The sequence below is a fragment of the Phaeodactylum tricornutum genome, chromosome 28 (genome assembly GCF_000150955.2).
Source record: "Phaeodactylum tricornutum CCAP 1055/1 chromosome 28, whole genome shotgun sequence".
NCBI lineage: Eukaryota > Bacillariophyta > Bacillariophyceae > Surirellales > Neidiaceae > Phaeodactylum > Phaeodactylum tricornutum.
The window spans coordinates 361,160-387,582 of NC_011696.1; the positions used below are offsets into that span (position 1 = coordinate 361,160).

General features: G+C 49.0%; 9 protein-coding genes across 9 annotated transcripts; 6 read left to right on the forward strand and 3 right to left on the reverse strand.

Annotated features, from left to right (window-relative positions):
• Positions 1-4,960: 4,960 nt before the first annotated feature.
• Positions 4,961-6,436, forward strand: PHATRDRAFT_50342 (predicted protein; the record flags this gene model as incomplete). The annotated part of the gene is made up of 3 exons (XM_002185146.1): positions 4,961-5,370; positions 5,406-6,307; positions 6,377-6,436. The coding sequence occupies exons 1-3, from the start codon at positions 5,145-5,147 to the stop codon at positions 6,434-6,436; spliced, it is 1,188 nt and encodes a 395-aa protein (XP_002185182.1). The 5' UTR covers positions 4,961-5,144.
• Positions 6,437-7,032: 596 nt separating this feature from the next.
• On the forward strand, positions 7,033-7,815 carry PHATRDRAFT_41277 (predicted protein; the record flags this gene model as incomplete). Its single annotated transcript, XM_002185147.1, has 1 exon — positions 7,033-7,815. One exon carries the CDS (start codon positions 7,033-7,035, stop codon positions 7,813-7,815), a length of 783 nt encoding a protein of 260 aa, XP_002185183.1.
• A 2-nt stretch (positions 7,816-7,817) lies between these two features.
• Positions 7,818-8,642, reverse strand: PHATRDRAFT_50343 (predicted protein). Its single transcript, XM_002185230.1, has one exon. It carries the CDS (start codon positions 8,444-8,446, stop codon positions 7,937-7,939), a length of 510 nt encoding a protein of 169 aa, XP_002185266.1. The 5' UTR covers positions 8,447-8,642; the 3' UTR covers positions 7,818-7,936.
• A 231-nt stretch (positions 8,643-8,873) lies between these two features.
• On the forward strand, positions 8,874-10,996 carry PHATRDRAFT_50344 (predicted protein; the record flags this gene model as incomplete). The annotated part of the gene is made up of 2 exons (XM_002185148.1): positions 8,874-10,425; positions 10,497-10,996. The coding sequence occupies 2 exons, from the start codon at positions 8,874-8,876 to the stop codon at positions 10,937-10,939; spliced, it is 1,995 nt and encodes a 664-aa protein (XP_002185184.1). The 3' UTR covers positions 10,940-10,996.
• A 1,217-nt stretch (positions 10,997-12,213) lies between these two features.
• Positions 12,214-13,875, forward strand: PHATRDRAFT_50345 (predicted protein; the record flags this gene model as incomplete). The annotated part of the gene is made up of 1 exon (XM_002185149.1): positions 12,214-13,875. Exon 1 carries the CDS (start codon positions 12,226-12,228, stop codon positions 13,873-13,875), a length of 1,650 nt encoding a protein of 549 aa, XP_002185185.1. The 5' UTR covers positions 12,214-12,225.
• Positions 13,876-14,997: 1,122 nt separating this feature from the next.
• On the reverse strand, positions 14,998-15,635 carry PHATRDRAFT_16719 (predicted protein; the record flags this gene model as incomplete). Its single annotated transcript, XM_002185231.1, has 2 exons — positions 14,998-15,214; positions 15,307-15,635. Coding segments are annotated over 2 exons (546 nt in total), but the record flags the coding sequence as incomplete, so codon positions are not given.
• A 1,339-nt stretch (positions 15,636-16,974) lies between these two features.
• PHATRDRAFT_41282 (predicted protein) lies at positions 16,975-17,592 on the forward strand (the record flags this gene model as incomplete). The annotated part of the gene is made up of 2 exons (XM_002185150.1): positions 16,975-17,383; positions 17,480-17,592. The coding sequence occupies 2 exons, from the start codon at positions 16,975-16,977 to the stop codon at positions 17,590-17,592; spliced, it is 522 nt and encodes a 173-aa protein (XP_002185186.1).
• Positions 17,593-18,096: 504 nt separating this feature from the next.
• Positions 18,097-20,803, forward strand: PHATRDRAFT_50346 (predicted protein). The gene is made up of 2 exons (XM_002185151.1): positions 18,097-18,272; positions 18,382-20,803. The coding sequence occupies exons 1-2, from the start codon at positions 18,145-18,147 to the stop codon at positions 20,777-20,779; spliced, it is 2,526 nt and encodes an 841-aa protein (XP_002185187.1). The 5' UTR covers positions 18,097-18,144; the 3' UTR covers positions 20,780-20,803.
• Positions 20,804-20,877: 74 nt separating this feature from the next.
• Positions 20,878-22,403, reverse strand: PHATRDRAFT_50347 (predicted protein). The gene has a single exon (XM_002185232.1). The coding sequence runs from the start codon at positions 22,289-22,291 to the stop codon at positions 20,999-21,001; it is 1,293 nt and encodes a 430-aa protein (XP_002185268.1). The 5' UTR covers positions 22,292-22,403; the 3' UTR covers positions 20,878-20,998.
• Positions 22,404-26,423: the final 4,020 nt, after the last annotated feature.

Below are 26,423 nucleotides of genomic sequence, written 5' to 3' on the forward strand. Positions count from 1 at the left end.
TCAATGGAAAGGCATCCGCCCCGGCGTATTTCTGTATGCCCATGTCGCCAGCGGAAAGCGGATCAGAAAGAGGTTGGAGAGGGAAGTGATGCGTGATAATCGTCAGTCCTTGGCTGAGTTCTTTTCCGATGCCAAGAGGTGAAGAGGGCGAGCCCGAAAGAGGGGGGTCATCATCATTTTGATCGTCCGAAGACTGTGAGATTTCTCTTGACTTCCCTAACCAACGCGCTGATTGCTCGTCACCCGGCGGAATAACGCCAACAGAGCCCGGTTCATCTGGACCGATGGCTGTCCAGTCATATCCATCGAGTAAAAAGTCGTCTTGGCGGTCCAAGACGGCAGCAGTCCCTGTCATGGGCTGCAAAGCGCTACGTAGCTTCAGACTTGCCAAGGCTTCAGTATGTCTGTGTAAAGATTCATTCGTAATCTCTTTGTTTGAAGCCTCGTCTACTAGAGTCTTTGTTACGAACGGATCCACCTTTGCCTTCAAATCTTGCAGTGCTCGATCATTTAGTGCTGTCAGCTCTCGGAAAGGCTCTCCAATAGTAGCAAGAAGATGCTTAAAGGAGTCCTTACACGCAAAAACGCCGAGCTCACCAACAGTAAAGCTGACTTGGACGGAAGGCTCCGATGATGTCAACGATCGGTGATGCGCAAGTCTTAATACTGCATCGAACGTATCGAGAATTACCAAAGTTCTGCAATTCATCGCTTGAAGAACACTTTCGGATGATGACGGTATGAAGTCCCGCTTATCTTTCGCCGAAAGAGTCCGTGGGTTCTTCATAAGATCTTCTGCCCCAACAATCCTGCTATTTTCGAAATCATAGGGAAAACGGCGGTTGCAAAGATAGAGCGATACGTCTCCCACGGACAGATTAACAGCTTGTACAGGTGCCGCAGGAAGCAGGACGTTGCTCGAAATGCGAACATCCCCCAGACGACATATCAAACGCGAAGGCGTTTCGAACTGAACAGGGGAACTATAATCGATGTTGCAGTCCGCAAGAGAAATGAACAGGCGGATAAGCCTTTGTTTTTCTGGAAACTGCCGCTGGAAGCGTTGGATTCGCTTTCACCTCCGGCAACTTGGTTGGCTCCTTTTCTTCCTTGCGTTTGTCCCAATAAGGAACAGAGTCGTTGTACCCACGTTGTGTTGTATTCGTACCTACAAGTCATATCGTAAAAAGTCAAATGAAGACTTCTGTAAGGCAGTCCACCTGAACCACGGGCGCCCTTTGGGTTCATCCAATCCAAAAGCATGACCGGACTTGACCGAGATATCGGGACAAATAGTTCAGATCGATGTAAAATGGGTGTCGCGAAAGATTGTGGAGCGCAGCTGCTTCGAACGCGTAATGCCATCAATCGTTCGTCGATTGTGTACGTATACGTTTGCAAAGAGGGCACCTTTGATGGAACTACTTAGGGATAGGAATTGGATTAGCTGGACGGATCTGACAGTGAATGACAAATTTTTGACGATGAGCACGTACTTTCACAAAAAGATAAGTCATGAATTAAAAAGCGAGCTTGTTGAAACTGACGATCTTGCAGAAGCATATGTACTTGAGTCTGAGACAAACGCAAAGAGAACGTAAAGGAAGCTGTCGAATCCGTCGACATAAAATTGTGGAGAGCCAAAGAAGAACTTCCTATCGATAGAGCCAGAGTTGCGATATCATTCGCCAAGTTTGAAGTATCAATAACACCGTTTGATTCAGACTGTTTCAATAGAGTGTCCACAGTATCAACCTTTCTCGCTGGTCGGATAAACTCCAGCATTTTCACCACAAAATAGAGCTCGCTGCTAGTAAGGTCGCCAATAATTTGGGGCATAGATACCTCCAGAATCCTGCTACTTTCAACGGCGTTTTCGATCATTTCTATTTGGGGATCTCGTCCTCGTAGATCTTTGCGATTCAAGAAATTAACACCTTTCAAGTTCGAAGAAAGCAATTGTGTAATATGTTGCTCTTCGTCCTCGTCTTCTTGTCGGGCTTTGAACGAAGAAAGAGAAGGTGTTTGAGGGAACAACGATTCAGCCAGAGAAGGCTCGTTTTCAGAGACTGACGAAGTTACTTTCAGATAAATTCGAATGGAGATCGGTATACACGGGAGGACCTCGGTGCGCCCTGCGAGCGCAACAAGATCCAATCGTCGCATTTCGTCATCAAATGAGTTGGCACTGACAGTCGATAATGCAAAGAATATGGCATGATGACAGAGAAGAGAAAGGTCGGGAGTAGCGTCTCCAAATAAATTTGATCGGGCTTCGATTGATACGTTGTCCAGTAATACCCTTAGTGACGGCTTACCATCCTTGTAGTTTGTACATTTTTGCCCACATCGAACGAAAAGCGCATCCAAGTTCACTCTCTGTAGTATTGGAACGATGAGTGTTATCGCTGGACAAGAAACCTCAAGACCAAATCTTCGATCGCTTTCGCCCTTCGGCACCTGCATCGATGTGGTTCTTTCCTTCATTTTGCTGTTGCGAGAATTCATCTTCACTGGAAAAGCTATGTAGTAGAGTTACAAGATGCGCAACCGTTGAGTGCCGATAAGTGATTTCCAAAGGTTCAACAGCAACCTCAAGCAGTGTGGATGAACGGTCAATCTTCATACTCAGTGAAATGCACGGTGCACCAAGAAGTATATCTGTCTGATCGGTATCCTGAAAATCTGCAGAGGAACAACGCAAAACGCTTCCAATTTCCACGCGAGAACTCTGAGATAGTGGATCAAAGCCGGCTTGTGAATCATCTACTTCAATGTGCGTCAAGCTGACACCAATGTCCGAAGTTAATGCAGACATGGAAGCAGTGACATTGATATCGGCAAAAGTAGCAAGGATATACTCTTCGAAGAAAGCTGGTCGAGACACCACGTGACTTGACGATAGAGTTCCGAAGGAGATCTTTAGTCCTGCTTCATCCAGGTTAACATGAATCTTTGTGTGTACACAATTATTTCCATTTTCAGGTACCTTGCCATCATAAATCGTTGATTGCTGCAAGACAGTTGAATATCGATAGAAGCTTTTGTCATTCGCGTCGAAAAAGGCGTCAAAGGTAATGTCGTTTCCCTCCTTGTCAGGGAGGAGCATACCCCCTCGTATCTCTCGACGATCTGCTAAATACCTCGCTTCCTTATACTGCTTCATAATACCGTCCAGTGTCTGCAAGTCTGCTTCGCTATCGCTGGCAATACTGCGAGTTTCCGTAGCAGTAGACTCACGAGATATAGAAGAAGTCTTGTTCGAATTGCTCCGCAGGACGTCAACCAGAGTGCTTAGATGAACCAGACAGACTTTGTTTGCCAGTAAATTGAGTCGTTGCTTCAGCATTATTTGAATGTCTTGTTGTAAATTTTTTAGTATTTCTGTATTGAGATTCGCATCGGCAACTTGATACTCCATAACTCGTAGTCGAACTTGACTTGAGCCGTCCAAAAGTGCAACTTTCGTTGCTGACATGGCTCTCTCCGCTTGATGATTTGAATTTTCTGCCGAGCTCGGTTGACAATGCGTTTCACCGACGGTGAGACTGACAACACTGAACTCTAACACTTTGTGAAGTATCATTGTGTAGTCTGACGCATCACCACTGTTCGAGGCCGCTGCGTCATAATACGATACAGACTGGCAATGCAAGCTCAGCCAAATTTCCCGACCCGACTCCATTCCACTACACAAACTTATTTCTAAGTCGTTCAGCCGAACACTCAAACGCAACGAGGAATACACCGATTCCATGTATACAGAAAGTGTACTCTTGGTGGAGATTTGGGAACTTGCTGTCGAGCTCAAACGTACGGCGTCATCCTCAGGAAGTTCATACGCAATTGGCGTCTTCAGGGGAGGTCTTGCTGAAAAAGGGGCCGCCGGTTGCGGCTCTAGCTCTATTACAACCCCATCCAGCTCCAAATTAGCTACCAGGGATACTTTTGGTGAAGTTGATGAGGTCAACTCCATGATTCTCCAGACAAACGTGCTTGGTTGCGTTTGGTGATGGTCCGAGTAGCTTTCATCTGGTTGTATGTGCTCTTCCAGTGATAGCGCGATTTGCAAGCGAGCGATACGAGCTTCTCTGATTCGAAGAGTGCAGTTTACCTTATCCACAAGAATCTTTTCAATGTAATCCAAATTGAAGGCTACATCTTTCAACACAAGCCTTCCGTCTTGGAGGGACACTTCGATTGACTGATGTAATTTATCCAGAGAAAGTGTATCCAGAAGAGGTCCCAAAACACGTTTGAGCAAAAAGGCGTACAGGCGCGACTTCCACGAAATCATCGCTCTCGCAGCACTAATGTGTCAGACAAATGATCCACTAGCGACGCAAGCACTTGTGGACTTGTGGTCGACCGTCGACGATTGCAACCGAAGGTGGAATTTTTTCTTGGGACCCCTCGCTCTGCAACGAGAGGAAATCGATGCCGGCAGCTATCCTTTGTCCCAGTAAATATATGGAGACTAACTGCTGTGATCGTTTTTCCATTCACTTGGGATGGGGGCACGGGAGCGATCAGCGTTCGGCCTGAAAAGCATTCACAGTTTCACCTTTCTTTCTTCGTCTTGACACTGATACATCTGATATGTGTAGATGCATTTCCACTCTGTTTCTCTTTGTAAATTCTCGCGACTATGAAACGACTTGGATAAGACGTAACCAACTAAGGCAAAAGAACTCAATTTCCGGAAAAGTCACTTCTACTTATAGAAAGGGATTTTAAAGTAGAATTCCAGATTGTACGATAAGGGAAAGTATGGTATCTTTGCACCCATCCAATCTCAACATCAGGTAGCTTTCATGTATCGAGGCCATACTTTTCAAGGACAAGATCGTCAGATGCAACGCCAGACTTTGCCACAACGTCAAATGAGGTGACTTACGCAGACTGAGATTAAACTCCTAAAGCTGGTAGAATGCGGCGAGATGCTAAAGCTGTTTATCGCAGACCAGCATCATGAAATCCTTGTGCTCCTGACAGCGACGAGTACATTTGTTTGTGCCTTAGTCAATCTAAGCCACCAGTCCTCATATGCTTCTCAACCCTCACATCGTACCAGTGTTTGTCAATTGGAATCTGGATACGATTTCCGCAACTTACCACGCGTGAGGCGAGGACCACTAGTGCAAATGCCTGGAATGTACAGCTCAAGGAGTGAAAGTACCGCAACTGGACTTACGGGACCGTTGAAATCCAACGAAACCGAAAATCCTGTCCTCTACAGCGAGACATTTCAAATCCTTTCGGTGGATCTGCCCGAGATAAGCCCATACTATCGCCACGACCGACGAGATAAACTAGGGGCACCAATCAATGATACCGCTTCCAAAGATCTGAGTCGTCTGCTCGAACAACGTTTTCAAGCACGGAAAGCCCGTAACTTTGAGCAGCTAAACCAAGTCGAAGCCGGGACAACTACGACGTGCGAGTATACGATCATCCCCCAATCTGGACAAGGCTAAAGGAACCTCCTAGAGCCCATTTACGGAGACAGGCGCGCAAATGGCTCTGGAAGGCCGAAACCTTGTACGGACCCCGGGGGCATCCCTTGGTTCAGGTAGGTAATTTGATGGATACAGACTCGTTCGTATGCCCTTTGACGATTTCGCAAATACATTCGTCATTGATGCAACGGGAGCTTGGGCGAATGCAGGGGCAATTCGATCAAGTGAATGCAATTCGGTTGGAGTTATTAGTCTACGGTGTTCGTGTTCACGACGACTTTCGCCAGTGGACGACTGACCCAAATCACGTCTTTCTTGCGAATACTGCTTCGAAACATTCCCCTGCATTTCCACATGCATATCAATGCGATCCGTCTTCGCAATCGTCGACATCTCTAACTATAGATGGGAGCGAAGCAGACCGTCTGACGCAACGAATCGAGTTCCTGGTACGCACGAGGGCCGCGGCACTCTTCCGTGGCGACGACAAAAAAGCTCTGTTCATAGCTTGCAAGCTCTACATGACTTACGGAGTCGGAGTCAACGATACAACGAGGACATGGTCAATTGGGTCTCGGTTCCTGAAAAGTTACGAAAATGAATGGAAGGCTCCGACCATTTCAAAAATCTCTGAAATGAAGGAAAAAGTGTCGTTTACGCATGAGCTCTTTCAAATGCGTCGCCAGTTTGAGAGCCCAAACTTCAGACGAAGCCAAAATTCGCATTTTTTTCCAAATGCGATTGTAGAAAAGCGAGTGGCTTCGATGGTACAGGAGCGTATTCACAAACGAGAAGAGGGTATGTTTTTGGAAGCTGATGCCATCCGTCGGGAACTTTGGTCCACTTACGTAAGTGCATTTTGATTTCGGTGCTTTTTGACAACGCCAATACTGATTTTCCTTGTTATTCGCCCACAGAATGTTGGAGTCAATGATCGGCTACAGCAGTACAGCCTGGGAGGAGTATTTGAAATTTAATAATATCTAGCAACAAAACCTGCAACCGTTGTAAATGCGCGACTGGTTGCCTTCTGTACTTGTGCGCCAAGGAATACAATGGCGTGTTTGGACATTGCCAAATCTGCTGACGAATTATTCGCAAGCACATCTTGTGGAAATAAACTCCAGACTATTGGCGTCTCTGTTGTGTCCTTAGTTTTTACGATCTATCTGCAGCTGGTATTGTTTGTGGATTTGCAAAACACAAAGTCACGGTTGACCAACCAAGATAGCTTATTATACTCAAAGGTTCTACGATTTTTAGAGGTTTCCGGGTGGAAATTTTCTCCGTGCGGATGGCCGAGTGGTCTAAGGCGGTGGTTTTAGGCACCATTCTTCATTGGCGTGGGTTCAAATCCCACTCCGCACATTTTTTTACGCGCTCCCTTGTAATTCATAATACGTTTCTCATCAAAGGGTCGGCACCGATATCTGCCTTGGTATTGACGGTTACTTTTCCTTGGTAGCGAGACTTTTACTGTTAACAGCTTTCATAGTGACTAGCCAGTACAATGTTTTGCAATCATCATGCGTCAATTCTTTTGGTCGTCGCAAAATCTGCTGTGAGGCAAAACATGGTCGGCAGCGTGGTGAAGCCATGTCGCTCTAAAAGGCTGAAGGGGGTTCTATCGACACAGACATCTGGATTTTCGGGAGCGTCTGTTGAAGAAAAGCTGGGTTTACAAGCCGATCAACGCAGTGACGAACCAGAAGTAGTCTTGTTCCAACGCGGCCCAGGCCGCGATGGACTGCCCCGTTCCGGTTTATTCTTTTCCTCTCTACACACGATCTATTGGATCTGGTACGGTTTCGATTTTGTGCCCGCCATCAACGCGTCTCCCGTTGCAGATATTCACATTGATCCGATGATACCCTTAGTCGGTACCGTGTTTGCCGCTTTTATCCAGTTGGTCTTCACGAGTTACCCGACACGTCTTGTGCACAAGCTCACGTGGAGGCCAACAGCACAGTCGCTTCAACTGTATACTTACAGTATACCATTTATCCGTCCAAGAACAACTCCTACAGTGTTTCCTGTAGGCGAAATTATGCTGGATGCATCCAGTTCGGATACCGAGCGCATTTTGAAAGAGTTCGGTGGCAACATAGACCGTTTCAAGGGCCATCTTGGGATTTCGAAGCCCGGCGGCTCCTGGCCGCCGTACCTACTGGATATGCGTGAAGCATCGGACGCTCCCGAGCCCGAAATTTTGCTGGAGGCCCTGTTGTCCCCTGCCGGGATGACGGTTGGCGGTGCAGGTGCATTTCAAGTTAGAAAAACCGGAAGTGGTGAAGGAAAAAAAAAGAATCGATCACGAGAAAGCTCCTTGAAAAAAATCATACGTCAACGGCGATAAGTGACTGTTCGATGCAATCGAAAATCTATGTTCTAGAGTTTCCTTTTTATCCCGTGCCTTTATAATGCAAGATGTTAAAAACGCACTCTTCAATGTGCAGCGTGACAATGGCGAAAGAATGCTAACATATGTAACACGCGGGCCGACAGGTCCGCAGCATAAAATCAGGACTGTTGTCGCACTCACCCGCGACTGCCCAGAATGTGCACAGTTCGTGGTAGTTAAGACAGTTATGTAATACGTTGAAGTTCTCTTTCGCCTTGTTGTGTACGTGCTGTTGCGTCTGTACCAGCCGATCGTGAACTTGTTGCTGCGTTGGCGCTTCCTGAAGAGGCGCAATCTGTGTCATACCAACATGCAGAGGGACACAGGTGTCGCAACTATGCCGACATTCCAGCTGCATGTAGCCCGGGTTCTTCTGGCATTCGCCAGCCTTGGCCCAATCTGGACAAAGGGCTTCCGAGTCTGCACACTGATACACCAGAGCGTCCACCGGACGATCCGAAAAGCAAACGTAGTGATTGAGGTCCGCGGAGGAAGGCATGCACTCTCCGCGCTTTGTCGTGGCGAACGATTGTGGTCTTGTTTCTACACCGACCAGGAATGCCAGTGACAGAATGACCAACCGCATCGCAATTGGATAGCCGATGACGAATTTTCACTCGATTCCGCTACAGGAAGAAACCGGATTTAAACGAGGCAATAGACGATGTGTTTGACAGCGGGTACTTGCACTACGCCAATAGGAACCCCTGTAAAGTTGTCGATATAGTTGGCAGCCCCAAAATCTAGGCATTCGCTACTACCTACTACTGTTCTGGTGAGGGAAACATGCTCAGAGCGAGAAAACGGCAAGGGAGTCCAAAATGTGTCCACTATGGTATTTCACGTCTGTCTTGCGCACGCTATGAAAATAGGGTTTTCGGTATGGTATCCAACCCGGAAATTTGAAAGCAATTCGAAGTCGAAGAGTACCAAATTAATCGCAATTCTTTGCTTGCCTGACGATTTGGACATAGGACGCTATCGAAAAAATCCGTTGGTGGGGGTGTACCATTATGGACAGTGAGCGCGCTCCGGAAACCGTAGCGAGCCGTTCGAACGAGCCCGCCACGGTATGGTATAGTACCGTCCGCAGGACCAAGCTACCGCGGGAACTCAACAACGAATCTCTGTTGACAAACACCATGGCGAAACGAAAGGCCCTTATTGCCGTCGAACGTCAAAAGACCGTACCAATGACCAGCAATAACACTGCTAGTACTAGTCTTCGTGGGCGCCGTACGGGGGTGATCTTCTCGTCACAGGACGATGCCCCGCTCCGCGTCGACTCGGACGGTATGGAGAACGCCGACGCCTTTTTCGAATCGGCCCGGACGCCGCCAGCGATAGCAGTCACGAGAAAGGAAAAGGAAAATCGACCCCAGAAACATTTGCGATTTTCGTTGGACAGTCACGGCACCTCCGGTAGTCACGGTTTCTTTGACAAGGGCGCGCTCCGCCGCTCCCAAGCGACGCGGCGTCGGGAACAGTGGAGCCCGTCCGAATTGAGCAAAGTCTCGACGGCACCGCCGTCGGTGGACCGGACGCGGGAAGCCGCCGTTTTGGAAGAAGACGTGGAACAAACACGCAAAGGAGACGATCTGGATGATGAAGAAGGTGCCGACGCGGTATTTGAGAATCGACACGCACCGGGGAGTCCGGGAGCGAACGATTTGGTTGTCACCAATGATCCTTTCGATGACGATGGAGACGATATGATTCCGGAACCACCTCCGGACTCTCCGACGCCCGATGACGACCTGACGCAGGAAGATGATCACATGGAAGCCCCAACACAGAACGAATCCGATTTCCCCGTTGATATGGACGACGACGATGATCTCGTCGACGATGACAACGAAGGAGACGGGTTCCAAATGGCGGGCTCACCTGTCCCAGAAACGCCCGACAATGCGCTTACGGAACGTCGCCTTGTTGAGGAGAAACGATTTGAGGAGAAACGATTAAAGAAAAAACGCAAAGAAGAGATAAAGCTGGCGGCGATGAAAGCCTTCAATGCTGCCAACAAGTCGTCGTCGGAGGCTGACAGTGACGACCAGGATGCCAAGACGCCGAAGCGAAAAACCAAAGGACAAAAGAAGAAAACATCAAGGAACGCTGTCTTTTCTCCCAAGGGAATTCCCACTGGTCCTCGTGAGTACAACGCTGTACCCGTTTCGGAACTCAAGCAATCTCCTCCCGCCGAGGCAAAAAAATGGCGTCGCTCACGTCGGGCTCGGACCAAACCGCTCGACTTTTGGAAAAACGAACGCATCGTCTACGGCCCCAACGACTTTGACGACGATGAGTATGTGGGAGTCAAGAACATGCCGGTACCGATCGCATTTTCCTTGGCCCAGCCTACGCCATACAAGAAGCGTAAGGCTCCTGTTTGGATCGATTCTGACAAGGCCATAGCGTTAAAGAAGCACCGTGTGGCCGAGTCGTCTGCCGTGTCGATTGAAGAAGAGCCTTTCGACAGTAGTAAGCTGCGCAAGAAATACGATTACATGAACGGGCAAGACGCAAACTTGTGGGACGATGGAACTCACGAGCAGGTTTTTACAAGTACGTTTTTTTGGTCGGACACCCAAAGGAATATTGTTGTCTTTTAGCTGACCCTCGCTTTCTATTTTCAGAGGCCGTCGCTTTTCACGACGAGCTCGAAGAACGCAAACTTCCGCTATCCAAACTGCGTGCCAAGTCTGACGGTAAGGTAGTGGGACGTGCCGCACAGGCTTTCAACATTCACACTGAGTGCGACTACGTTGGCTACATCATGGGCAACCTTACACTACCTCCCAAGGCTATTAAGGACCCCGAATCGGTCGGGCCCTGTGCTCAAACGTTCACTGTTGTTAGCGGCCAAAAGGGAGCCATCGAAATCGCCTACGGAGCGCCTAGCGAAGAGGAGGGCTTGCTCGACGATCAGACGGCCCAGCGTTTTCTGCTGGGTCCGCGTGACATGTTCCGTATCCCCCCCGGCAACTGTTACAGATTGCAGAATCACTCCAAGACGAGCGAGTGCTACATGACGTGGACAATTATTCGGGCACCAGTGAACCCTGCCGAATCGCCTTAGGCCCGGGACTTTCTCAGGATTCGGGGGATTCCATTATATTAGTGCAGTGTCGTGGGGTTTGTGAGCATTGCTTTTGTCGTCTTATATTTCAATCTTATGGATAGTATCAAGTACTTTTACTTACAGTAGAATCGCGAGCAGTGGATCGCGGAAGACACTGTGAGAAGCACGCGAAACCTAACCTCCTTTGGTTCGTTGAAACTAGGTTTTGGAATTTGGTTCGACACAAAACTGACGGACAATGACCAGACTGGCTGTTCACTGGTCATTTGACCCGTTGGACCTCGAGGTCTCGCAGTATTTTTCTTTGGGATTCTATTCGGCCGTTTGCCAACACGCCGTTATCGCCGTTTACAACGAATCACATTGCTGCTCTCGCGGTCACAAAGACACGTATAAAAGTGAACGCGGCATATGACGCCGTCGTGTTCTTTCGCATTGCCTCGTTGATTGAATTTCCACGAATCTTCGATTACTGCTGTCCCACAGCGTATTATTGGACGGATTGCCACCGCAGTACACCTGGTAAGTCTCTATTGTTTATAAATTGGCCATGGCCCGGTCCATGTTGACACGAGCATGTTCTTCCGCGTTACCGTTCTTCTCTTGATCCTGTTCCAAACCCGCCTGCATGCGCCCGCCGCCGCTTTGGGTCTGTCGAGAATTGCTGACGTGGCCGTCACGTGTGACTGTGAATGGATTCCGTATGTGCAGGTTTTGCCAAACAATATTAGGTCAGGGATACAGAAACGGGTATATAGCCGTTATTGTCAATCGACGCGTCCGACATGTACAGCCCTTTTCTCTCACAACAGACAGCGACTTGTTTTGCGTTCTTTTCTTCTTTTCCGAGTAGTCCCATCGTGAACACGGCAGCAACGTAGTCGGAGCGGAATTTGTTGGAGTAATTCGATACCGAACAAACGATCTTTACTTTTACACATCATCTTCGCTTTTCGCAGAAGGCTCTACACACTTCAACGCACGTATCGTTGAGTAAAACGATAAGGCTTCACTCATCGTACGACTTCGAGAACGATCACTGAAGCTTTTTGGCATGCGACGTTTGGCGTTCCTTTTGTTTGCTACTGTTGAATCTTCAGGACAAGGTTAGAGCTCTTATTCCTACTGTTTTTCGTCTGTGACTAGGAGGGAGAGCCGAAACCTGCAAGACCAACGGGGCGTACGAGAGGGAAGACGCACTGAAGTAGCGACAAAAGGAGCGTCTTCTTCAGCAGCCTCTGGTAGAGTCTTTTTTCGTCTACAAACGCACTCGATATTTTCCCATGTCTTCTGGTTCTTCTCTTTCCCCGCTGTACGCGCCACGCTTTGCGGAAGGTCTCCAAATGCCGGCGGAAGACTGTCGCGACTATCTACGAACAGGCCGATGCAAGTATGGGCCGTCATGCAAGTATAATCACCCAGCTAATGTACAAAGCGGAGGGGGTATGCGGGCGCCTATTGACCCTTCGGAACCACTCTTTCCCGTGCGTCTCAACGAGCCACTCTGCCAATACTACATGAAGCACGGCAGCTGTAAATTTGGACAAGCATGCAAGTTCAACCACCCTCCTCAGCTTAGCCACAGTTCACAAGTTGCAGGGGACACCCCTGTTACCGGCAATGGGCGTAGTACCGACGTACCTGTCGTCTTCAGTCAATGCGATGGTCCAATGATGCTACAATTTCTTCCACAACGCCCCGATGAACCGGACTGCATCTACTTTTTGAAGAATGGACGATGCAAGTACGGAGCAACTTGCCGCTATCATCATCCGGTGAACTATCACAAGCACCGCGCGGAGGAATCTCGTCGTCAACATCGAGCGCAACTTCAGGAGCAGTACGCGCCTCAAAAGGTACAATACATTGCCCAAACAGTGCCCAACGGAAACTTCAAGGGTCAGCACGTGATGTCTGATAACCCTTTGACTTTTATGAGCTACGATGTGCCATCCGGAACTCCAGGGTTCCAGCCAATGTCTCTTGTCATGGGAGCCGATGGTAGTACTTCGTACGCAACTCACATCGGCCCAAATATAGTTACCGAGCAAGGATCTTCGGCTTCATCTATTGCTTCTTCTTACGAAACGGCGCCAACAGGCTTTGATCAATTCCAAGGCGATCCATCCATGTGGGCTCGTGCTCGACGCAACGGCAGTGGAAATAGCCTGACAGCATACACGATCGACTCATCTAATCGAGGAGCGCGTCTTGCCATGACTCACAGTCCAAGCGAGGGTAGTATGGCTTCGCGCAGACATCGTGCGAGCTCTCACGGAAGCGCGAGCGAGAGCTCCTATCACGATGTGAACCAATCTGGATTGAGTCGAAGCGGTTCGGTTGGTTCGTGGCGCAATGATCGAGTTCCTTCCTCTACCTATGATCGCCGGCTTCCGACACAATACATTTCAAGAATAGACGGAGTTGTGAGCGATCAACAACCGCGTGGACGACCCCCTTCTATGTCCATGGCACCAGGACATCGACCCAGCCCCAGAAGCCGCAAACCAAGGGCGCACGGAGAAAATGATGAGGGCTTTACCATGATGACCTCCGCTCTGTTGAATATGCTTGACACACCGGAAGAGGCATCGACTGAAAGCTTCAGCGACGAAGACAACAATCGCTATCGCTTACAAGAGCCGTGTGAAGAGCAACGCCCCCTATACGGCGACCCGTTGGACGTCGAATCATCCATGTTTGAACGTTTGTCTTTGAATGGTGTAAAGCACAATTACCAAATTCGATCCGTATCAGATACAAACACGAGTGATTCATGGTCTCCAACGTGGCAGGGTTCCTTAAGAGGGCCAGCTTCCCCTCCTGCATCCTCACTCGATGGCAATGCTCAAGCTTTGTCGGCTATCCCACCACGCCATTCGCAAGGTCATAACACCCCACCATCCTCTGATATCGGTCTCTTTATACCCTAGAGAGTATTCGAGGATATGGTGTTTGGGTCATGGTTGCTCGCTAGGGCTTTCAATTACAAACTCATCCGCTTCACTCACTGTGCTACACTACAAATCAACATTCATCTGACTACTTCGAGAAGGGCCAACACATATCTGTTCAATATCCGGCACGCGATCCGCTGCAGCTTTTACTAGAAAGCGGACCAGACCACCCAGTTTTGGGCTCTATTTCGGAACCATGCAAATCGCAAATATACGTTTTTTCAACACGCACGGGCAATCCAAACTTGTATATTACAATCAGTTTAGCTGTCCCGTTGCTCCATAATGATTCCTTTAATGCATCTCAATGGATTATACTTTCCTAGCCTTCTCGTCATCAACCACTCCCCCGGCCGTTTTGGCAATGCAGAGCATCGAATATATGATCGTGCCGCCATCGGCATATTCAACCGAGTAGCCGTATCGACCTTTCCTTTCTACTTTCATCGGAATTACACTTGGTGATCGTTTATTTTTCGTTGTGTGCGTTGAGACCATCGGACCATCCAATACCGCTTGAGCAACCTCGGCGCCAGGCTTTTCTGCAAATGGTGAATCCTCGATCAAATTACCAGTCTTTGGGTCTCGTGCGCGTAAAGACTTTGCTGACACCAGCTTCTGGATGGCTCCCGTATCAGACATGAATCGAACTATGAGAGTATTGTCGCTTTTGGCCTTCTCGAAAGTCGCGTGTAAAGATTTAAGCGAATATCTTCCAGGATTATTGGGGAAGAGTATCACTGTTTTATCATCATTTGTACTGCCAAACTGCAATTTCAGCATCTCGCTCGAGACATTCGAGGCCAATTTTTTAAATGCTATTAGTGATTCAGTGGCATCTGTAGGTCGTATCAGTGTAAGTGGCTCTCCCTCATCGTTGGCAATATTCGTCCTTGTCGCCAACGGAAGTTGAACAATATCTGATGGTTGCAGAAAAGAATTGGCGTCTGTAAGAGATTGCTCGCGGATACTTTTTCCAAATGGATAATGAATTGAGCCTCCTTCACACTATGCACCACCCGCCAATATGAGTAAGAGCGAAAAGAATTGACTAATAAACACAATCAGTTGTGCTCGGCAGAAACGTACCTTAAAATAGGACATATTTTCAACGACCGAAAGGGTGGGTACACCCATGGAGGTAAACATTTCGATTCCTTTTTGAGTGTCCGACAAGGCAAGCTTCGATGGGGTGGTGACCGCCACAGCGCCACTTAGTTGCAGATCCTGAAGAACCCCGATTTGAACGTCGCCGGTTCCCGGAGGCATATCGAGGACCAAGACGTCCAAATCTCCCCAGTCAGTTCCTTTCAATCTGTCGAAGAGTCAAAGAATCTGTGTCAGCTTACAATATCTACCTCTCTGACAGATGGCGAATCACTTATTCATCATTTGTTATCCACGCACAATTGGGAAACTACTTTGCCCGCGAGCGGTCCTCTCATGATGGCGGCTCCATTTTTGTTCGGACCGCTTCCGGGAACGCCGGAGTCTTTGGCCACAAAGCCAAGTGACAAGGCTTTCACCCCCTTGTGTTCAATGGGATATACCATCCCGGTACCTTTTGGGGATCGCCGCACAGTAACATCCTTAGGGTGTATCAGTAAAGGCAAAGAGGGTCCATATATGTCAATGTCCAAAAGACCGACGCGTCCACCCATCCGGGCGAGTTCGTATGCTAAATTGACTGCTACAGTTGACTTTCCCACGCCCCCCTTGAACAAAAGAAAAAGTATGAACGAAAATAAGAAATAGAGCCCAAGTCAGTTCCTTTCCTACCAATGGAAACCACAGCGTAGCAGACCTTTCTTCGAGGCCGCATAAATCTCTCATACCTTACAACTGTAGACAGCCAAGAAGTGTGTAACATTGGCTAAACCCGGCCCCAAACTTTTCACCAGCTCGTCTGGTTCGTCCATTAGACGCGCCATCATTGATACAGGTGCGGCGGGTAGTACTTGGACCGAGACTCTCGCAGAAACACTAGACTTGCCCCTATCGTTCAACCAAGTCCGCAACTCCTGTTCCGCCTCACTGCGAATGTTTTCTTTCAAGTCGTCTAGCAAGGGATGCAACAACGACGGCGGTCTCAACAGGATTTGCAAGGAGCCGTCAGTCGACGATACTGACACTTTTTTGTGCAGCCACTGCAGATCCTGGAGCGTCTGACCCAAGACGGGGTCTCGCACCTTCTGAGCAACCCTCCCGCAAACGCGATCTTCCAAATCTGCCATTTCACGTCGGCTGAAAGCTGCCAAAGGAAAAGACGAAACTGTAGAAGAGCATCTCCTTGAGTGGCTCCTACTGTAACAAGGGGGATACGCGTTTCGTGGTTGGGTCTGAGCCCCCTGGCAGCGAGAATTTTGTGGCAGCTTTGGTGGTTCCACGAAAGAACATCTCGAGATCTGCCGCAAGCTTGGGCTCGCCCAAACCTTCGGTAACGCAGAGATCGCTGGCTTTCGGCCTACCAAGGGGAGCATATTTTAGTTTTCGTCGTAATGGGAGCAAAAGCAGCAGCGAATACGAAAAGGAAAAGCGGAGCGGGACGGGTCTCGTTTTCGACCGCCAGTATTTCTAAAATGGTATTCAACGCAAACGATGATAAAATGTAACAATGATATCAGGCAAAGAATGGATTCCTGCGATACTACAGAAATCCCTTATGTAACATCGAGTAGATGAGTGTTCCCTTGTTACGACTGCCGAGCCGTGAAACATACGTCATTGATCAACATACCCGGAAATAAATGATTGCTTGACGCCACAAAACCCACTGGACACATCACGAAAACAAGGGCGTGAGACAAACCTTGATCCATCGGTTTTGTGTTGTGCTGGCGATCTTTCCTATTGCCTTGCAAGTCCGCTACTTGGTAAAGGAGACGAAGACCGAACCACAAAAGCACTGTCGGATCCATCATGAAAATCGCTGCATTTCTTCTCGGACTTGTATCGCTTAGCGCTGCCTTTACCCCGCAGCCCCGGATTTCATTGGGTGCCAGAGCCGTTTGTGGTACAACCTTGTACGCTGCCGTCGCCTCCGTAAAGGATGTTACCGACGATGCGTCGGATCGCATGGCGAAATCGGTCGATTCGGTCCGCTTGAACCTACAATCGGTCCGTACGGGTCGAGCCTCGGCCCAAATTTTGGATCGCGTCAAGGTGGATTACTACGGCGTCGAAACGCCGCTTAACCAAATGGCCACGATCAGTGTTCCATCTGCCCAGCAACTGTCCATTGATCCTTACGATAAAACTTCTTTGAACAATATTGAGACTGCTATTGTGGAATCAGACTTGGGATTGACTACAAACAACGATGGATCCATCATCCGCATCAACATTCCTTCCATGACAGAAGATCGGCGTAAGGAGATGCTAAAGCTCTGCAAGTCCATTGGGGAAGAAGGAAAGGTTGCGGTTCGGAATATTCGACGGGATGGTCTAGACACCATCAAAAAAATGGAGAAAAGCAGTGATATTGGTACGTGCCGAATAATGCAATTGAACGGCCGCGCTCACACTGTCTCGTTTCTGATCTAACGATTTGCTATTCGGAATCCTCTGGTTCCATTCGTAGGCGAGGACGAAATGAAGGATGGTCAAGACACCATGCAAAAGCTCACCGATAAGAATGTCAAAGAAATTGATGAAGTTGTCGGTGCTAAAGAGAAGGAAGTCATGAAGGTTTAGACCAAAACGGGCAAATTGCATTGAATTGGTCTTCTCGCACGTAGGTCTACGAAAGCAAAATAATCACCAGTAGCATTTCCAGATAATAGTAGAGAAACATCGTTTTGCAATATGATGCTTGAATTATCAAAGGCTAGATGCTCCAATGTAGGTGAACCTGACGATATTCGTCATAGCCTCGATGTGAGTTGAACACATGAACTAACTGTAAACGTAAAAGATGCCGTGGGTCTATCTATAATTATTCCGCGCTGAGTCTCGGAGCGACATATTGGACGACTGACTTTCTATTTATGCAAGCACGCGTATATGGGGGGGGGGGGGGGGGAGCTCTTGCCACGACCAGAATTCGGCTGCAAGGACGGTTAAACGCTACGGGTGACTGAGGCTTTCTATTAGAATGCCTACTGGAACGGTACGGTTTTTCTGCTGACTGTGAATACGACGGTCTCGCTGTCAGTTTCCTACAGAACAAGCCTCCAACAGAACACTTTGGGGGATTACCTGCAAGCCAACTATCATACATTGCAGGCCAAAGGAGCTTACTGTATCATGAAGTGGACGAATGTCCATATTTGGCTCGGTGTAGGGACGCTACTCGCAGGACGGGAATCCAGCACCGTACACGCCGAGTCGCACGAGCACCGTTCCCGGAAGCTCGCAGTAGCCGTTGCGTCTCGGTAAGTCCCGAGGCATTTCGTGTACGATCAGGTTATGTACCGGAATGAATTTACACTCACCAGAAATGGCGCTTGTGTCCAAATCGGGTGCGTCTTCTTTCTATAACAGTGTCTTGCAGAAGTCAGTGAACGACTTTGTGACAAATTCAATTGCGCGACCGCAGCAGTTGATGTTGCCGCCCCAGATGCAGCAGCAATCGACGTTGCATCTCCACAGAACTTTAGAAGATGGATCCAATGTAGAATGCGATGCTGCCTTTATGGAGTGTATTCTCAACGACAAGTGCGTAGAGTGCTTTCTGAAAATGCAAACGGAAGGGATCGATTGGGCGTTCGTCACCAAAGAAACGCCGTGCGATTCGGTCTTGGAGACGCTCTACGACAAAACGTTTTGTCTCAATCAGCGTGGTGATGAAGCCGCTGAGGGAATCTTTTGTAGTACGTTTGCTGCTTGTGTGGATACAACACAGGAAGTCCCAGAAGAGGACGACAAAACGATTGATTGCAGCAAGCTTACTAAATGTGATTGGCCCGGAATCCATCTTAGCTTTTTGGGGGATGGTGTGTGTCACGAGAATCTGGAGGGTTGCTACAATACAGCCGTTTGTAATTACGATGGGGGCGACTGCTGCGACGACACTTGTTCGACCGACAGCGACTACAAAAAATGCGGACAAGATGGGTTTTCGTGCAAGGACCCTAGTAGTGCCAAATGTGACTCCTCTCTTACCACGGGCTGTCCGATAAGCGACGACGACGATGGCGCGTTCCCTTTACCACCCCAGTGCTCTGATTCCCAAGCGCTTTATCGTTTGGTCATGTACGATTCCTTTGGCGATGGCTGGGACGAGACAGTTCTCACAATTCGGGATGCTGATACCAGACGTAGTGTTTACACCGGATCTTTGCAGGAAGGGTCACAGGGTACTCAACTTATCTGCCTCAGTCGCTATGCCCAATGCTATCACGTCGATGTCAACGGTGGCACCTGGGGCAACGAAGTCTCGTGGGAAGTCAAGCCCTACACAGATGGTACTCCGGCCTTGGCTGGGGGAAGCTCGCCTATGAGTTGCGACTTTTCCGTCTCTGGAGGCAAATGTGAAAAAACATGCACCGGACGACCCAATATTCGTCCCGCAGACGATCCAGAGTACAAAGAATTCAAGGAAATGTATACTTGCATCAACGAAAAGTGTCCGATTCAGGTAGGGGCATGTCAGAAGGACGAAGCTTGCAGCAACTGTTTTGTGGAAGAGGCTCCCGATTACTGTTTTGGCATTGACACATTTAATGCGGTAGTCGATTGTACCTTGTGCAAGTGTAGCGGAGTCAAAGATAGTGATTTCTGCGACAAGAAAGCGTCCCCAGGTATAATCATCCCGGATGCAGACGCCAAGCCCGGTGGAGATTCTGTCAAGAAACCCTGCACACCAGCTGAGACACTCAAAGGTGGGCAATCTGTAATAAAGTTTAGCCAGTGCACTGATTTGGATCAAGTTGGTATGATGGTAACCGATTTCGATCAAAGCAACTTTGGGGATTTGGATGTGTTCGAAATGTGCGCACATTCGTTCAACAAGGATGTCAACCATGGTGGACGCACGGCACAAGGATGTATGCAAATTCTTGCCAACACCATGAATACTGCCGCGAGAGACTCGAATTCCTCGGAGGATCAACGCACTACAGCAATTGCTGCCTTGGCCAAATTCCTGTACACAGACGCGAAGAGTTTTTGCGATTGCGCAAAAGATGCTTCTGATAATTGCCCTCTCTGTCCTTCATTCGCCAATTTCAAGACTCTCTTATACGAGTCACTAGATGCATGTCAATCTTTGGACGAGATCGACTGCGACGCTTGGGACGAGTTTCAAAAACCGTGTAAGCAGAATCTACAGTCCACGTTTGGAACGATCGATTTCACGAAGGAGGAACAGTGTGATTTTGTCCATGATAATAGCTGCGGTGGCGCTGGTCCATTTCCAGCCTTTCGTCGACTTGATTGCGGAGACGAGCTGGAATCTACTGTTTGGAACTTCTACCTTGACTTTGCCAAAGGCTGTTTAAGCGATGCCCCGCCGACCCCTGTAAGCCCAACTCCGTCACCAGTGACTCCGCGGACCGCCGTCCCCGTTGCACCAGCTCCAACGCCGGTCAATCCTTCACCCTACGATCCATCTCCTGCGCAGCCGTCGGACAACAAAAAGCCATATGTGCCTCCAGAGGAACGTGACAAGAAAAAGTCGAAAGACGCCAAACCCGACGACACGAGCAGTAAGAAGAAATCGCACTGGTTCCGAAATCTTTTCATTCTTTGTTTGCTCTGTGGAGGAGGTTATTACTACTACAAACGCCGATCAGAGTTTAGCTTCGTTCGCTACCGCCGGGCTCGGAACTTTGGCGGCGACGAAGATGGCGTGTACAGCGGTCTCACAATGGAAAGCTCCACATCATTCGAGCCGCCGTCATTGCCACCAACTCCTGCTGCCATGGGCAACTACACATAACTTAAAAACATTGCATATCCTTTTATTACTTCCATCATGTCCCCACGTTTGGAGGGCAGGAACCGCTGCCTCTGCGATAGATTAGTGCCAGCTACTTTCTATGAAAACCAATCTAAAGGTAGATGCAATTTACAACTCTTAAAATACAGGCATGTGTGGAAAAGTCTAGAGATGTTGGTGTTGAATTGATAGCATGTGCTTTGTTGCTGTTGAGTCTTATCAGAGATGCGAGCAAAAAACGGGTTGCAGGTCCGAGTCGTTGTACCAGGCACACCAGCATCGACGAAAGGGATCGTAATATACATGGACCTCGCCGTTTAGTGAAGCCTCCACCCGTGTAATGTTAGCGAGCGCCTGTATTCGATATCGCTCTTCCTGGTGGGAATATGAATGACGTAGTCGTTCTAGTGTTCCGAGTTTTCTCAGTGAGGGTAGCGTTTCGATTGCTGGTGATTCTACAACAGCAAGTACTCCATGGGGTCTATTGATATCATAGGTATCGACATTTGTCGCACATGTTGGGCGGACGCCGGAGGCGTTGTCGCCAAGTCGGGCCACATTTACTGCAACACACAGAGATTGTGCAATCTTACGTGCACCTGAACTATGCCGAATTGAGTGAAAGAAAGATGTTGAATCTCGACCTGCTTGTACCATGACTGTTTCCGGTGAACCGGGATGATTCATCAGGAAAGGTGTTAAATCGTAAATATGTCCATTGAGTCCAATCAAACATGAGTCAAACGTATTCTGCCCGGCCAAGACATAATTTAAATAACTCAGGCCGAACAAGAAATAGAACTCCTTGTCGTAGATTGGTGGAACCAATCCGGATCGGTCGAAAGCACCGCGTCCAATCGTCCATGCGTGGATCAGCCACGCGTAATCACGATGCCAGAGAGACTTCCACAAGGCTTCACTCGTTTCTCCGCATTCAACAGCATCTTGGCATGATTTATCAACGCACGCAAAACTCACAACATCTTTCGGAAGAAGAAACGATAGAATATTAACCAACGCATCCGGAGGCAAACGCGTCAAAGAATTCGTACCGACGTGAGTTTCGTCAGTGTTTGTAGGAACAGAAATCGTGATAGCTTTGGGTGGAGAGGAGGAGGAAGATAAACCTCCGAAACTCCAGAGCTTCACAAAATGATGACGCGATGCCGAGAGCTTCCAAGCATAGCAAGAAGCAGTCATGTATTTAATGATCGGTGTCAGTGTAGGTAGAACTGACGCGCCTGAGCAGTACAAGCCAGCCCCGTTTAGGAGTTCTTCTGTTTCGGCTTCGTGTTGATCCATAGCACACCACCACTCGTCCATACCAGTCGAGCCATCCTCGGTGCTCTTTCCCGTCACAGTAGCATCCTCCGGAGCTGCGTAACAGTGGTTGCAACTCATCTCTCTCCGGAATACAGTTATTGCACCCAAAGTGATCAACAGCACCATTTGAGGGCCCGAGACACAAGCGTTCTCACAAAGACTCGAGGTCAATTGTCTAGTGTAGTCCATCTTCTATCTCTGTTCGAATCCCAAGGCCCGTTCAAAGGTGACAGAGTGTGCTATAAAACCTCGGAGGATACTGGAGCCCGACTTCTGTGTCGCAAGATTTCGTTCGTTTTCGATTGGGCCTGGCGATGCGCACCCGATTTTCTGCCGTCGTCATCGAGATCGAGAAAGCAGTTTTTGGTGTATCCTGCGGGGGCGCAGCTGTTCGGACAGACGGCCATAGCCTACTTTGCCCGAGCCGCGGTGGCATGTATTACAGTTAGTCGAAGGAATCGAAAGAACAATGGCATCATCAACTGCAGAAAGAACAATGGCATCATCAACTGCAGTCCTGCCAAGTCGTGACAGAAAATCGAACGTCAGTCTGTCCACCAGACTAAGGCTACGAGAGCTTTCCCGAAACCTAATAAAATACCAGACACCATGGTCATTGGGGAAAGTATGAACTCCTGATTGTATATGAAGAAGCTTACTAGAAAACAAAGTTATGCAGAACTTACTAGGATAATGCCTATATAGACAGCCACTCATATATTACCTCCATCTTTCTTCTGCGTCATCCACATATGATTTCTTCGAGCCGAAGAAGTGCGCCACAGCTTCATCAGAGTGTCGCGAAAGCGTCCGCGCCTGCCGTAAAAGACTTAGGCGGAGCCTTGCGTTAAGGGAGGGGAAGAACTCCTCAAGGGAGTGAGTTGGTCGTGTCAAGCGATAGATTGTATCGGGACCAACTATCCTAGAGAAACAGACCTTTTGGTTTGTGTAGATCCTAAAAATATAAGGTTAGTTGATTACGCTAAATTGAGGAAGACCGGTCATTGTATGGAGACAATGACTGTGAGGAGAGATTGGCTGTGTACCTTAACCATCATGAGTGGGTTCCTTGACACTCGCCCCACAGACAATCTCGGGGTGGTTACCAGCCTAGAACTGTACGGCGTTCTTTGAGAAAGGTGGCCGTCGGGAGAGGCTTGGTGAGGTGGTTGGCCCGCTGATTGTGGGTAGGAATGTAGACAATTTGTAGATCCTTGCATGTACAGAGATGTTCGCGAAACCAGAAGTATCGGATAGCAATGTGTTTACTGCGTGGTGTCATACGGGGGGGGTCGGTAGTGGCCAGAGTAATGCAAGCTTGGTTGTCTTCAAAAATACGACTTTCCTTTTCATAAGGTAAGGAGAGTGCCTGAGAAATGCGACAGTGTGTATCACGAAGTGGTATGAGGGCTTTGAGAGCAGCGGACAAAGAGATGAACTCGCTTTCCATGGTGCTGAGGGCAATGACGCCCTGTAGTTTGGAAGCCCAGACAACTGGTGTGTTGCCCAAGGTAAGAAGGTATCCGGTACGTGAGCGAAGGTTACCAACAACATTGGGTTGCTTTGCATTCCATAGGCCGGAAAAATCAGCATCGGCGTAACAGTCCAGACGACAGGTGGTGGTGGTGGGGCGAACAATAAGACCTTGTTGGTGGGTACCAATGAGGTAGCGACCAATGCGTTTGACAGCTTCCGTATGAAGCTGTTGAGGGGCATGGGAGAAGCGAGCACACTGGTGAACGGCAAAAGAAATGTCAGGACGGGTATTGTTTGCCAAATAGTTCAGCATGCCAATAACAGAGCGGTAATTGAAACGCCATTGATCATGGGGTGCGTTGTCCTCGTCGGCGTGTAGGATGGTGACAGCAGGGGTCGAAACAGGTTTAGCATCGGTAAGCCCAAGGGCGTCGACAATGCGAGAGATCAGGTGAGGTTGAGTAAGATGCAGAGAACCGTTGTCGGAGGTGGGAGCCATTTGAATGCCAAGATAATTTTCCATAGACCCAACACCTGTGTCGGCATCGATATCAAATTGACGCTGACAAAGATCCGTAATGACACCGGAGATGACGGAGTCGTCGTGGCTGCAAATTATTGCATCGTCAACCCAAAATAAAAAGATACAGTCTTGACGGAGGAATAGACAGGGGTCAATTGGAGAAGGAGTGAAGTCCATGGCGGCCAAAGCTGTGGTAAGGTGGTCATACCACATACGAGGGGCACGAGCGTCGCCATACAGGGATTTAGTGACTTTCATGCAGTGAGTAGACCCTGTGTTCGAAAACCCGGGAGGGAGCGAAAGGTATATAGGTTCGTCGCGTTCGGCTTGGACAAAAGCATTGGCAAAATCAATTTGTTGGGACTTGATGCCGTGTTGAACGCACAAGGAAAACATAAGGCGGATGGTGTCCCATGAAGCGACGGGAGCATAAGTATCGTTACGGTCCAGTTGTGGTGCCTGTAAGTCACCGCGAATACAGAGGCGAGCTTTATACTTATAAATTGTGCCGTCGGGAAGACGTTTGCGCTTGAACACCCATGTAGTAGGAATAATCTTGCCTTGTACGGTAGCTTTGGCAACGATTTTGTAGGTGCCTTTATCATGAAGCTGCTGTAATTCCTTGTTCATGGCCTCTTTCCAGAGTTGCGATTCGGGGTCTTCGTGGTCGAGCGAGGCGACTTCGCGGTAACGCGGGTTGTCGAGGGCGTCGATTTGACTCTTAAAAAGTAACGGGTGAAGGACGTACGTTTCCATAGTGAAAGGATCGACGGTGACGTTGAGAAGGTGCTGAAACGGCTGGAGGCACGGATCACTGTATACATCGGTGGTCCAATTAGCTTGGTGGATGGTCTGGAGCGTTAAGTTGTTAGGAAAACTCAAGGATGGTGTATCGGCGAAGAGAACGTGCTTGCGTCGAAAATCCATAGTACTGGAGTCCAAAGGATTTAGAAACTTGTCGGTCGGAGTTCGTGTGCGAGAGGAGCGGCGCAGCAGTGGGGACTGTGTTGGGGACGCAGGATCGACAGATGGAGGTTCGATGGTTGCTGGAACGGACGGTGGTACAAGAGTGGTCACCAAGTCTTCGAGAAGTGTCTCGTCCCAATCCAGTGTATTGGACTGGTCGGCGTTGTGGGGATCAGGCGGTGACGACTCGCCCAAGTCCCGTGTATGAGGCGAAAACTCGCCCGAGTCGAGTGTCGGGTCGGCAAGAAGGGGAGAAGAGGAGTCAAATGGATTGGAATCAGAAAGGGACTCGGTTTGGCTGTTGGTACGAAGCTGTGTACGAGTGTCCTGGAGGTGACGACGGAGGCGAGAGTCTTTGTCGGAGATTTCGTCGGCAGAGAGCCATTCGTCCGCTAACTCGGGAGCGGGTCCATCTTCGGTAGGGTCCCAAATATCTTCAAGAAGATTTTCGCGGGAACCAGGTTGCCGGAGAAGGTCAAGGATGGCTTCATGTCGGTCAGAGACCGCCAAACTGGTGACAACGGTAGTGAATTTTTCGTCAAAAACTACGTGGAATTGGGGACTGATGGACCCTGTTTGTAGGTTCAGGATGAGGCTGACGGAGGTGGAGTGGTTTTGGGAAAACCCAAGAAATTGACCCTGGCGTGACCGAGGTTTCCATTTTGGTAACTTTTTACCGTCTTGGAGTTTGGGGTCAAGCACAAAAGAGGGGCAGCCAAAGACGCGAGCACGGCGGAGGTACACACAGTTCAGGCGAGTGCCACAGAAGAGCTCAATGGGAGCCAGACCTTGGCTGCGTTTTGGAATATGGTTGTGTAAAAACGCAGCATAGTCCATGGAAAAGGGCCAAAGATCTTCCGAGAACTGATTGGGCCAGTGGAGGGCCATGTGAAGTAGCATTGAGCGAGCCATCATGGTAACGGTTTGAATGGCGCGTTCGGCGGAACCGTTTTGGTGGTGAGCGCCGACCCCGGAGAGGGACTGAGATTGATTAGCACTCAGAAGGGAATCCAACCAAACTTTTGATGTGAAGACTCCATTGTCGGTGCGAAATTTTTCAAGAACGTTGCCACACCCAAGGGACTGGATTTCGAATGATTGTTTTGATTTGATGGTGTCGGTGGCGCCCAAGGTGGGTTGGTGGTGGACGGATACAAAACCGGAGTAGTGGTCGTAGAAGATGGTGCCACCACAGTGTTTTGTGGTCTCGTCCTCTCGCCCACGAGTTGACAGAAGGCGGCCACGGATGGCAGACTCGTAATGGTCCACACTGACCAACTCGCCGGGCCGGGACACATCAAAGGAAAGGGAGCCGGTGGTATGAGGATCGGGGCGGGAATGTTTGCTGCCGGAGGG